Below are 13,812 nucleotides of genomic sequence, written 5' to 3' on the forward strand. Positions count from 1 at the left end.
TGAAAATTGGCTATGCAGATATTCTGAAGCCTTCTACTGCTTTTTGACCTTTGAGCAAACCCAAATGATTACACTATCAAACAGCAATGCACTAATTTATTGATTAATCTCAAGTCCAAAGTATTATGGCTTGACATTTGAATTTTTCTGCTGGCCGGAATGATGTCTGATTCCCACACGGTGGGTTTGTTTGCGGCAATAGGAACAACACAACTCATGGCTTTTGGATATTCAGAAACAATGATTTTAACCCAGAGTACAGACACAAGCAGAATCTATTACTAAGTGGAAATCAGCAAGGTGAATCTGTTAATTTGACAGTGAGGACTTCTCACGGCCTGGACGCTTGAAGGATTCTGACACTGTTGGGTTTCATGATCAGTCACCAGACCAACAAATGAGAGCAAGTCTCCAGTCAAACCATTTCTAGAACAGTCACAATCCTGATTTCTTCGCCTGTATGTTCTGTAATATCCCTGTTTCTTTCCCCAAACCAATCGGAGGCAGCCAGCTCCTCTTGAGTTGCGCAGAAAATTATATGGATCAGACATGACAGCCAATAATTCAAATTACAAAGAGAAAAATAGAAACTGTGTTTTCTTGTCTTGTGGAAGAAGAGGTTTCTTTGGAAGGAAAATGATGAATCAATCCTGTAATGTTGGCTGGCAATTTGTGAGTGGGGCAGATTAATTACAGCAAGCACACACTGGATGCCCACAAAGAGAGCTGGCAGCATCTAGCCAGTGTGCTGGCAAAGCAGGAAGCTGACAAGCTCTCATCAGGTCCCATTAATGTCAAACAAAAGCAGGGAGGCTAACAACCCTGGAACATCTTTCTTTGCTCTTTTAAAATATAATTATTTATTTCTACTCCCAATAGGAAGCAAGACGATTCTCTCTGGTCCTCATCTATGAAAATATCACTAGCAGTTTATAATTCACAATATGATTTTTGTAAAAATGTTTACATTTAGTCGCAGTCAATCAAGTTCCCCATGTAACCATCGGAATATTGTTCTAAATAAATAAAATATACTTATATTGATTAGGAAGTATATGAGCTATTGGGCTGGATTAGATTGGATGATAATTATGTGTAAACGAATTTGGTAGAGCCTAATATTGGAAAAGATTACACAGAACTAAATGAGAAAATAAAGAGGATTTCATCTTATTTGTATTAATAATTGTGGTTTGGTAAAAGTTGGAGAAAAGACAAAGGAGTCAAAACTCAGCTTTCATTTTATTATTCCTTTCTGGCCAATATCCTAAATCACAGCTTCAGATATAAACGAGAAGTAAGGACATGAGGTAATGAGCCATAGACGGAGGTCATGATCAATACAGACCAAGTCTGAATAATTTCCTGCCTCACAGCTTTTCGTCTTTTATGCCTTCCTCGTCGCCATGCGGCCCTTTACTCCATAACTCATTTTTTGTGTGATCACTTAGCTTTCGATTGAATGCTTACAAACTTGACAGAATGTGTTCAGCAAGGTCCGCGATCTACCGTGCCCTCTTTGAACAGACAATTTATCATAGCTTAAAACTCTGAAATGCTCAGATGAACTGGCTTTATCTTGACATAACCCATCTTATGGTTGGCTTCCTGGTATCAAACACTGTGAGCACACACACACAGACACACACATCACCAGGCACTGAGCTGGATTACAGTACACCTTGGTGCGTCCCAAAGAACCAAAGGGCACAACTCCCAGCTCACACATATTTAACAACTTCTGCACCTATGAGATACCTGCTGAAAGTTTTGGAGTGACAGCTTTCATGAGCTAAAACAAAAAAGTCACTTGATGTTGTGAAGTATGAGAGGTATCCAGATGTTCTGAGTGCGATACTCCCTGAGAGAGGTGTGAAGGTCTTTCCTCTTATTACATCTGACAGTCTGATCCCTGACCTGTTAGCTCTATAGTGCAGTTTGAAGCTCTACTTGGGATAAAGTACAGGATCCGCTCATCTACATGTTGCAAGGAATATCTTTATGTACTGTAGAGAGAAGTAGATTTAGCTATGCTAGTTCATTATATTTTATAATAATCATTGAATGCTTTGTATGAAAGACAATATTTGCCCTTTGATATGTGGCTGAGTTTAAGCATAAAGAAGCATTAAAAAGAAATACTGAAGCAGAACAACATTCACCTTTTGTAATCTAATGCACTTTTGCTAGGACACTGGGAGAGCGCATACCGCCAGGGCTAATTGGCCTCAACTTCTGAAACTGCTTAATTGCTCTTGTTGTTTGGATCTGTATGTAAAACCCTAACCATGTGTTGACTGGGTAAACAAATTAATAAATATAATATGCTAATCTTGGATTTGATTATAAGTTTCCATTATATATCGAGTCAAATTAACAAATAATAAATTACATTGGAACATCTTTTAACTAATGTGAATTATGTCAGTATCAAATGACCTTCTACAACAATAATAAAAGAGGCTGCAGAGAGCGAAGCACGTCCACAGTGGAGTCTCAGATGCTCTTATGTCATGTCAGCATTTCATCTAGGACACAAACAAGTCCACATCATTAGTCACTTGATAGGGTGATGTGTCTATAATTACCTAAGAGCAGGGGTGACTGACTTAATTTTTACTAGACTCAACAAGATGTGAGGACAGGGGTGTAACCCAGAGGAGTTGCTGTACAGCGATGCACTGACTTCTCTCAGCATTTAAACAGCCTCTGGACTCCTCTGTCCGTGGGCTACACCGGAGTCAGAAAGCACCCGACTGGATGAGTGCTGGTGAGAGATTGCACTCCGTTAAACCTGAGAGACCGAAATGCTTTTGAGGAGGGGCAAATTCCTCAAACTCAGCAGAAACGAGTCTAAAAGGCCACTGCTTGTATTTGAAGGGAGCATTTATGAAAGAGCAAAGTTGAGGGATGAGCAGGAACTAACTTCATGGTCAGGGAGAGAAACAGCTGATGTCAAAACTCCTTAAAATGTTTTTAGTATGACCGATTAAGGAACAAAACATTCTAATAAATTTATAAATTTGTGAGAATATTATACAGATCAAACATAACATCAGATTCCTTTAACATGATCTTGACGATACGCATGCAAAATTACATCATACAGGTTGTAAGGCATCATTGGGTTATCAGGGTTCCTTTTCAATTAGTTAAGTAAGCTCATCGTCACAAAGACAATATGCTCACATGACTGACTAATAGGCCTCAGTCACACACAATGATATTTTGTGGAACACTAGTAAATACCCAACTCTGAACCTGAGCACTCACCGATGCTAAGAAATCAAGAAATCAATAAAGGAGTGAACGGATCAATAAATGAATCCTGCTCTGTTCTCTACCTGCACTTTAGCAGTCGGCCAAACCATCTTTAGTAATTGGTTCAGCCAAGCAGCGCCTCCGTCATGTAAGAGAGGGGGGTGGGCGCCATCGCTTTCCTCGACGTAGCTCGTCTCCCACGGGAAAAACAAATGAGACTGAGCTCTTAAAAATAGCACCATTTTTGTTACAGTGCCCGGAGAGACAAATAACATTTCAGTAGATTACTTAAACACCTGTAAATTTGCATTTTTGGAGCGCGGCGGCGGAGGTGTCAAATACGAGGCGTCAGGTGCACACGGGTTGCTCAAGCCATGTTAATGATTGTTAACATTAGCTTTGAGCGGCCTTCTGTCAGATTTCCATGTATTCTGTAAACAGGCTGCAGGATTATGCAATCAGGCCAAATCATGTACGAAGGCTGTGAATGGGGGAAATCAATCCAGCTTCCATTATTGGAACCTTTTTGTGATGCTAATAAGAATTTCCATCGCTTGAAATATTCCCCAGGCTGGAAATGTACAGCACATATGGCATTCGCTGGTCACTGTTATTCAAAGCTCGTTATTTAATACCCGTGAGTGGAATAATTGTGAGTGCTATATGAGTAGCAGGGGAAGAGAAGAGCGTTTAACACAAGAGAGCAAGTGAGGAAGAAAAGGGAGAAAGCCTCACCATTGTTGATGAGCTGGAAAGAAATTCCAAAAGAAAGTCCATTGTCCTGAACGATACCTGCAGGACTCCTTCACAACTGAAATACCTGGGGGAACTTCCTCTAATAAGCAAGGATGTTACTCTAATTTGTTTTCTCCCTGCAGAAATTTTTTTAATATTACAGGAAAATTACTCGCCCCATTTAGTCGGTGTTCTTAAATCAAGCTTTACATAGTTGCGCGTGACTCACAGTGTAGTGACAGCGATGGTACGTGGGTCTGCTGTGATCGGAACATAGACTCTATATATAGATGGAAGATGTGTCTCCTCTTCCTCTGGTGATCCAGAAAAGACGCCACAATATACAGGATAAAATATCCAGGATTTTAAATTAAACGCTGCCTTCTTGCCACATTTGGAGCCAGAGGCTGCTCGTAGCAAGTCAGTCTCAGCTGACAATTATGACGTTTGAGTTTTTTTTATACCATCAAATAACTAACTACAATGGAACTATTCAGTGGTTTCCACTGAAGTGATTACATTTAATTATTATTTCATTTTTGTGAGTGAATTAGTAACCCCATGAAATTTGCCAAATTCCGTTGAATTAACTTAAAACTAAAAATACAATTTACTTACTTACTCAATTAAGTAAATAAACAATCAGCAGCATAACCAACTCAATTTAAATGAATGAATTGCATTGTTTTAAATTAAAACAGAATTTGCATTTGAACATTCATTAATATGATAAGGACAACCTGAAACATAGAGGAGGCGGAGCTTACGACCTGTATGCTACTGCAGCCAGCCACCATGGGCTGATTGAGAAGCTTTGGCTTTACCTTTGAGGGGCTGTCATGTAGTCCATCATTATATAGAGTCTAAGATTTGAAACAACAACCTCACTGGCAGAAAGGCTTGCTGGTTTTAGCGTTCAGTTTGGTTTAGGCAACACAACTACAGTTTAGGAAAAGATCAGAGGTTAGGGTTAGGGTTATCTTGTGGCATTCATGGTCTCAGTGACCTTGACCTTTGACCACCAACATCTCATCAGTTCATCCTCGAGTCCAACTTAACATTTGCATTAAATTTGAGGAAAATCCTGAACGAACAATCTGAAAACACATTGAGTCCGCCCACTGGTTGTCAGGACGATAACCACTCACCAAGACAAACTTTTTCATCGTGCATGGAGACACACAAAGTTCGACACACCCACTGTGTCCAAATATAAAGTGAAGCCATGTTTGTAGAGTCAGTGCTTGGAGGAGGGGTTAAGCAAACAGCTTGTTTGAAGTAATGTGCCCACCAGTGGTAATGCGCTGAAATCCTCCCACATAGAAAAGACACACTTACATAGATTTAACACATGCAATTCACGAATGACATATTTCATTTATGTCAGTGCCTTTTTTTAATCTGTGGTGGAGGATTAACTATATGCTGTAGCTAGAATAAAATGATGTGCGATCACAGTACAGCATCGGAAGCTTGGATCACCTTACACTCTTACTTCATAACTCTAATGTTGCGACAGTGATCGTTCAGACAATAAAATCCGTAGCAGAACACGGGACACGGTTTCCGCTACTGTCAGAGCACATCATGTTTGACGAGGGAGGTAGAAAGAAACTCCCGCAGCTACATCGCAAGTGTGCAGAGAAGAAGTCTGAAAAAGGAAGAACTCCTTAGTATGTGGGTCTGGTGCCGCTGTCGAGTGTTGGGAGCGGTTGGTACAAAATAAATATTTTTGGTGGGGGACAAGGGATGAGGGCTGCAGCTGAATGTTGAGCGAGTGCTGCAAGGTCATATTTTCATTCTCGGCGAGCGCCGGAGGTGAACATGGACACACAGCGGCGGTTCAAGCTGCTTATATGGATCCTTCATTTCATTAATCATATCCTGAATAATTCACATCACTCAAAATTCCTAATGCAGTTGACTCTATTCTCCCGCAAAGTGAAACCTATTAGCCGAAGAGGCTCAGCATATATTAACCAACATAATTTGTTGGCTGGCTCTTGAAGATACCATTGTGGAGGTCACAGTACAGTAGGTTTTTAAGCTTTTTTAATGCTTGTGTGTTTGTGTGTCTTTTATATTTTATGTATAAAAACAGGGAAGCACAGTCAGCTAAAATCTTTTTTACAATCCTACCTTTCTCGCAAGAAGTTCCAGTAAAGTGAAGCGGGCAGTGACAGGAAGACACAGCTCCACCTGGCAGCTGCAGCTGGTGACACGTTCCTCCGTTGCGGCAGAAACCTTCGCGGCAAACTTGAGTTGGGTGCAGAGAATGTGTTGTTGCTGGTGTGGGAGCCGCCGCTGCTGTTGTGTTCACTGTGTCAGCGACGGTTGATCGAGTTGTCAAATTTGAGGATGTTGTTGCAGATTCTTCAGTGGCATAAAATGTATATCTGCAAAATCAAACACATGTTTGAGTTTATTGGTCAAAACTCCAATTTAAGGTAAGATTTATTTGCTTTCAAGTAAAAAATACTGAGCTAGAATCCTGCACAGCGAGCCTCAGCCATTAAGGTAAAAATAAGTGCAGTAATTAAGTGGGAAGACAGATTTTTATCAGAGAAAAGAGGAAAACTGTGTTATTTTTCACAATAAGTGACTATTGGAGCTACAGGGTAATACTAAATTATCAATCAAAAATATTTGGTCACACACACACAAACACATTCTAAACTACAAATCAAATGCAATTTCTGTGAGCATCTAAAGACTTTACCTGCATTGGTCCACATTGCTGCTGGCGATGGCATCAGATGTGTAGAAGCTCTTCAGGTTATTCATTTCAATGATTTCGATGCAGCCAGTGTAGTTATGGAAAGGTTTTGCTTTCTAAGAGGAAAAAAAAAAGAAGAGCAAATTGATTTCAGTGGTGGAAATAGTTTTTTTTTCTAAATCAGGGGCCATAACTTACACAAAGAGGCCAATTATATTATTATAGTCTAACATCCACCAACAATTCTGACTCAGTTAGTTGTACTTTCCTTGTTTACTGAGAAAAGCCACACACTATTGGATATTGTTGGATTGTTAAAGCATACTGTGAACTTAAAAAAAAAGCTTAGAAAATAAAAATTCTTAACACAATGTCACATATTTGTTGTATTGTAAGCACACCTCTCACGTCAGGGAACCAATCAGATTTCAGCTGGGACATGTGCCCCCCTGGTCCCTTCCCTAAATTCCATGGGTAGCAGAGAAACTAAACAGTAGCTGTGCGTGGTACCTGATTGAGTGGATAGTGCTGTGGTAGTCCACCTGTAAAGATGTGGGTGGTGTTTTGGATCGTGTGTCCCAACCAGTAGTTACTTGTCGAACTTTTGATTTTCTCGTGGCCCCAAAGAGTCAGCTCTGCTTCACATGGGGTCAGGTGTTGTCTGGGAAAAGTTATATACACCACTTTAAATCCACTGTTTTCAATAAGTCACTTGGCTTTATGAGAGGAGTGCTGTATCAAGGGACCCTTTAGTTATCTTTTTTACATCAGCATTCACAAGATGTAAAAATAACACAAAAGTATTTTTATATTCTACTGAGTGAAGTTTCTCCTGACATTTTGTAATGTTTGACACCAACAAATAAATGTAATATTTTCTATGCCTGAAGTATATCAAAAATAAAACTATTACAGCTAAAAATGCATAACAAAAAAATTCCTCTTGCAGATTATATTAAACAATTATTTATATTATCTGCATTGACTTTGAAAACGGACACCTGTAATTATAAATATACATTTGGCCGTAGCTGCCGGAGAAGCAGGGTGAATACCCGGACGTTGAGATTTAAAAACAATGGTAAATGAGTATAATTGTTTTATTTACTCTGCTGATACATCCATTAATCACAATCCGTTTTCTGCAGTGCTAGTGCTCCATTTTGTTCCGTGTCTTATGAGCCTTGACACAACTATTTTGGACCCACCCCAGAGCCATTCATGGGTTTCAAAAAACCAATTCTCCGTTTTGAAACAACAGGGGATCAGATAATTACCCCAGTGCAGACTTTGGACCAACCATGTGCAGCTGGAGGGCACTTGGGCCACAGATGCATGGTCTCCTCCTCCAGTGTCTCCTGATACCCCTTGTTCCCAGAGTGGAAGTTAGGAAGTCCGTGAAGCAATCAAGTCTGATTTGTTAAGCCTGTACTTTGCAGGCTGTTGCATATGCCGGCTAAATACTCGGGGCACTAACTCCGAGCTGCATAAGTCCTTCCTCTAGAGCCGGCCGTGGAGAAGCGGTTAATTTAGAAGCAGCCTGCCAGAGCGGCCTGGCCGGCAGCCAGAGGGCACTGTGCTCACTGTCCTTGAGAAGTCAGCCCCACTGGGTTTCTATTTAACATATTGAAAAGCGTCTTTGACGGGAAGATATATTAAAAGTCTATAATGAGTTAGGCGGTGACGTTGAGGATGGCCATGGTGTTGTAGCTCTGGGTCAAATCAGACAAAGATGGACGGACTCGGCCATCAGACAATTACAAAGAATTTGCTTTGTGACACTGGAAACCATTTTTCCACACTCCCAACCCTCTAGATATGACAGCTCCTTTTCTTGCAATGTCTCCAAGGGGTTGGTACAGAACATTATGATTGATTTATACTCCTGCTGTATTTTTCTTGCGGGATATAATAATAATGAAAAAAGAAAACAGGGGTGGAGCCTTGTAGCCCTTCAACGTGATTGGCCTTTCTGGAGGCACTTGCATATTTAGGGCAGCGCAGCTTTCTGCCAAGGAGCATGCAACCTTCCCAGTAAGCTTTGTTTCAATAGGGAATAATTTGCTCACCTTTGGCACGGCTTTATCATTTTTCTACGTTTATCCGTTTTAAAATGTCCTCCTCACAAAACCCTAATTTGTCTCTTTATTCTATCTCCTCCTGAAAGTCCTGAAAAATCAAGCCCAATTCATTATCTTTTCCCCAACAGAACATCTGGCTAAAAAGAAGCACTGCTAAAAAGTCTCTGCAGCGTCTCCATAAATGCAAAGTAAACTGATTTGATATGAGCAGAACATTAGTCGCTTTGTTCCAGCTTCCAGCTCATACATAATACACTTTGTGTCTCAAAACTAAACCACAATCCCTCTCATGTCAGAGTATAATGGAAAGGGCTGGCAGCGAGATTGCACACGGGCCCGAGGAACAATATAACTAAAGGGGGCCACAGCCTCACTTTAAATCATTTAAACATTGATTTTGTGCTCGGGCTCTTGCTTGTTAATCTTTTTGTAATGAAAAACTGCAAATGAAGACTTTGGAACAGCCAATAAAACATGGTCGGTGATCACTAATGCATTTTAACAGGCAAATTCTGCCATTTGTTTTAGCTCTTTAGAATGTAAGCCCATTTGTTATAAAGTCTAAAAATCGCACTCTGCCAATTCCTGACAACTATCTGTGTTATTAGTCACAGACCTTCAATATAGAAAATAATTGGACAGAAATGAGATAACATGAAGATCGAATGAGTATTACCCGAGGTGTGAACAGTATTTGAACAGAATGTGTGTATTATTAAAAACTACTGTAAGACATTCATCACTGTGAACATTTGTCTTTCTTCTTAATAGAAAATGTATTATCGCCAGAAGCAGATATTCAACACTGCATCTGAATTGATGTCAATGTTAAAACACTTTGTAGATTAAACATTTAAATTACATTTTTTACTTAATAGTTCTTAATCTTTTTACCACAAAATAAATCTGAACATTAATAAGTAAAAAGAACAAACCTGATATTAACAATGTGAACCAGGCCGTCATCGACACGCTCCAGTGTGGTGATCTCTGTAACCTCCTCCTCTTCATTACAGCAGAATGCGTACTGAAACATTTCAGACCAAGTTTGTAACTCACGCAGCAGCTGAACGTCACAGGCAAACACAGTATTTTTTATCAATGTAGACACTAAGAGACCTCACAAACAGTGGTGAGTGATAACTACACCACCGGAGCTTTACCTGTAGGACTCCATCCGAGATGAAGAGTTTCATGAAGAAGAAGTCACCATTAGCAGGTCCCTGGTCCACGTAGAACACGGTTCCCTGGGCCGCCTGGGTGTGGAACCTCACAATGATGTTGTTGAGGCCGCTGAGGTCGACACTCTCAAACTCAAGATACGAATTCCCAAAGTACTGAACGTAGCTCGAATCTGGGAAAGAAGAAAAATATATAGAGACAGCAGAAATAAGGGGGGGTAGGTAAACAAAAAGGGAGTCTGCAGTTTATGTATCTTAACTGTAAATTCTGCTGAGATTCTTTATTGATCCCTGAAAGAAAGAATTCAACCTTTCACTCACTTCCTCCACAGGGAGGTTGGTGCGCAGAGCGAGATACACGGCAGCACCCTCAGAATTGTTAAAGATTCAGAGCTGGGTTAAGGACACCTGAGCAGGGCAGATGATCAGACTTTCCGGTTTTGTACCTCTCGGGGCTGCACACACTAATGTTTGCTGCTGTATGAAACATAAATGTGACCCTGCATCCGTAAAAATAACCATGGCAACAAACGTGGAATGCAGCTTAAAGAGACCAGAGATTTATTGTGAGAAGTGGACGCATGAAGAAGATAATAATTATTTCGAGAGGCTTTAAGTGCATCACAGTTTTCTCTGTTGCTCACTGTACAGTCGTAGTGTAAATAGTCTTATTTGCCAGGAGGCTGCGAGGCATGCAAATGACACCACATTAGGCGTCTTGGCTGAAATGAAGTTTATTACATGCCTCATTTTATAGTGGAATAACTTGGCTTAGATCATCCATGAGAATGGGCAATTATGTGGTATTTCAGTAAAAAAGTTCCACCGCCCGCCAGCTTATTGGGGGTGGTGACGCAGACAAACTTAAAAGACTGACTCAGGCTGCAATTGAAGGCGAGCATTAGGGGTGCTCATGCTCAATATATTTCTCATTTGAGGGAAGTAGTGCAATTTGTTGCAGGGAAGTCAAACTGGAGCGCTTGTTAAAATGAAAAGCATTCCTGGATGCACCTGTCTCATGCTCTGTTTGTTCTTAGCCGGGAAAGAAGAGGAAGAAGAAGAAAAAAAATTAAAAATAAATTTTTGCACTAGAGAAAACAGCAAAGCTCCTTTAGAGATGCTGCCGTGATTGATCGGGAAGCTGAGAGTGAGACCTTTATCAATATTTGTTGCACGTCAAGTTCTAATAGGCAAGACCCCCCTCTGATCTGACAGAGGGACCCTCAGCGCATTTGGCAAACAAGCTAACCTAAATACCTCCTTCCTATTCTCTGGAGAGCAGTACGACCAATACCCAGGGGAAAATCCCAAGGAAAAAAAGCAGGGAGGAATTATCAGGCGCAGACCCACTGTGATCTATGAATTAATGAGGATAAATGCACGCGGCAACAATGCTGCGCTGTCTTCCGCTTCGCTCCTGACAATGGGGTCTGCCAATGCTGATGATGGAAAATTACCCCTCAGAGACAAAGCTATTCATTAATTTTAAAGCCTTGTTTAGTCTGATGTAGTCTTTGATGCAGTCTGAGGCTGCTGCCAGGAGGCAGTATCATGCCTCATTAGCAGTTAGCTTCAGTCTCTCCTTCAAAGGTCTCCTGTTTTTACCACTATACCTTATATTCTCAAGCCACATATCTCACCCACACCTCTCCGGTAACGAGTTGGACTGAATCTACATCGTAAATGTGTGAAATATAAACAGTGTCTTTATTTTATTTATTTTCCATATCTGTTGACGGAGTCAGTGTTTTTACCCACGGCGAAGAGGTTATGCTCTCGTCTGCTTTCGTTTGTTGACAGGATCACACAAAAACTACTGGACGGATAACAACGGAACTTGGTGGAAAGATGTGAAGGTCAGGGAAGAACCAGTGACATTTAGGTGCAGATGCAACATTTTCTCAATTTTCCTGGATTTCTTAGAGAACAATTGATTATTCTTGATGAAAAAATGCAGACATGTTTAGGGGACCAAAACAAAAAAATCGAGTGAATTTGAATGTGGCTTGATTAAGGAACTGTTTTGCCTTGGCAGAGTTACCCCACTCTAGTTCTCACTTTTAATAAAACGCTGACCAAGGAGTTTGTCACGACTGTTCTCTGTTAAAAAGCCGTTCTGGGTTCAATTAGAAAGAAAATGTCGTCTCAGTGGAAATATTTCCTGATATAAATCTTTCAGATCAGATATAATTACTTTTAATACATGTCCATAAAAGAGCTGAGGAAATTGATGTGAGCCATATTTAATGTAACGTCGCGAGGTGGAGCGCGATGTTGCTGCACAGACTGCGTTGAGATGTCAGGAAGGTTAGAGTGCCCGCTGGAAAATATACATTTGAAGAAACGTGAACTTGCGATCAATTAATATCAGGATAGACTTTGGGATGGTGGGATTTAATTGATATAGACTTACTGTCTCATTTATTAAAAAGAAACCAGCGTGTAAGTCCTGTTTGGCGCCTGATTTATCGAGTAAGGTAATAGACTGACTGATTGAACTTGTCACAGGACAAAGATAAATACCACCGAGGACCATTCTTGGACCCTTATGATGTCAGAGACCCGGGGGGGCCCCGGGGTGTCATACTGTAAGTTGTGTAGCGTAATAAGACTTGGCGAGATATTATTAAGCTGCTGAGACAAAGAGGAATCAAATCCTAAATATGACTTTCTTCTAATTATATCTCTGTTGTCTGTTTTTAAAAATAACTGATGAATTTACTCCAAACGCACTGACAGTCGCTGCACTGAAACACACAGGCCGCGGAAAAAAAAATTTAGACCCTACGTTTTTCATCTTACACAGCCCCCCTCTCATGAATATGCATGACCGTGCACATCATGCAAATTCCATTATGACTCACTGGCAAAGTTGTGTCACGGAATGTATCAAAATTGTTGCAGGCGCACTAATGAGGCCCTGCCAACTCAATTATAAACAAACTGTATATGTGTAAAAAAATGCTAACATACACTAGCGCTAAACAGAGCAAATGCATGTGGAGGTTCACAAGGTGACTGATCCTAAAACAGGTAGTGCATGTTCGGAGTGACCCCCCCGGGCTAACTTCCCCCTCATCAAGCACATTTTTTTATTTTTTTGAGGCGCTTAAGTAATTTCATTTCCGCTGCACATGGCGGCGAAAGATAACAGCCTCACCTGCGCCGCAGTGATCACTCCAAGGAGAGTCAACCTAATCGTGGCTTAGCTGCGGTAAGCCTCCCTCCACCAGCCCTGTGCTCTCTAGATTCCCATCAGCTCTCATATTGTCGAGCTAAAATACTGTGGAGCTCAGCATTGCATGTACAGTGATGAAAACTAAAAAGAAACCCAGAAGACAATCACCTCCGTCCGTGTTATGGAAAGGAACAGAGCTGAAATGACTCCTCTCCCCGACATCAAAATTAAGATACAAAGTCAAGTTTCTGACCATATTCATACATTCTCTTTGCAAATGTTTTCCTATACTGTCAGATTAGTGTATGAACTACCTCCGCCCTATGTTTAAATTCCCATTGACTTGCTGTATTTCAAATGTTGCGGAGCAGTATTAGGTTTAAAGGAGCACTGTCTGAGTCTATTTCAAGCAGCACCAAGGGCACTGCATGTGTTTAGATGGTGACCTAGTTAGATAAACCCACCAGTTTCTGGGTCCTCTCCCCTTTAAAAACTTATTTACTTTGATTATGCACTCGTGTGTGTAAGAGTAAAGAGACGCTTACATTGCCGACGTTTGTTTTTCTTTCGCCGGTGCTGTGTGTGTGTGTGTGTGTGTGTGTGTGTGTGTGTGTGTGTGTGTGTTTGTGTGTGTAAATTCAACCTTCTCCACAGCAATGC

At 40.8% G+C, this 13,812-nt stretch overlaps 1 protein-coding gene across 1 annotated transcript in view; it reads right to left on the reverse strand.

The window, feature by feature from the left end:
- Positions 1 to 13,812, reverse strand: part of eys (eyes shut homolog) — a 155,534-nt gene that overhangs the window by 50,390 nt on the left and 91,332 nt on the right. The window contains exons 33-37 of the mRNA XM_061086984.1: positions 9,957 to 10,147; positions 9,729 to 9,820; positions 7,223 to 7,373; positions 6,716 to 6,828; positions 6,136 to 6,392 (exon numbers count right to left, since the gene is read on the reverse strand). Of these exons, the coding sequence (XP_060942967.1) occupies positions 6,136 to 6,392; positions 6,716 to 6,828; positions 7,223 to 7,373; positions 9,729 to 9,820; positions 9,957 to 10,147 (804 nt within the window). The remainder of the gene's footprint in view (positions 1 to 6,135; positions 6,393 to 6,715; positions 6,829 to 7,222; positions 7,374 to 9,728; positions 9,821 to 9,956; positions 10,148 to 13,812) is intronic.

This window comes from Limanda limanda, chromosome 15, assembly GCF_963576545.1.
Source record: "Limanda limanda chromosome 15, fLimLim1.1, whole genome shotgun sequence".
Taxonomy (NCBI): domain Eukaryota; kingdom Metazoa; phylum Chordata; class Actinopteri; order Pleuronectiformes; family Pleuronectidae; genus Limanda; species Limanda limanda.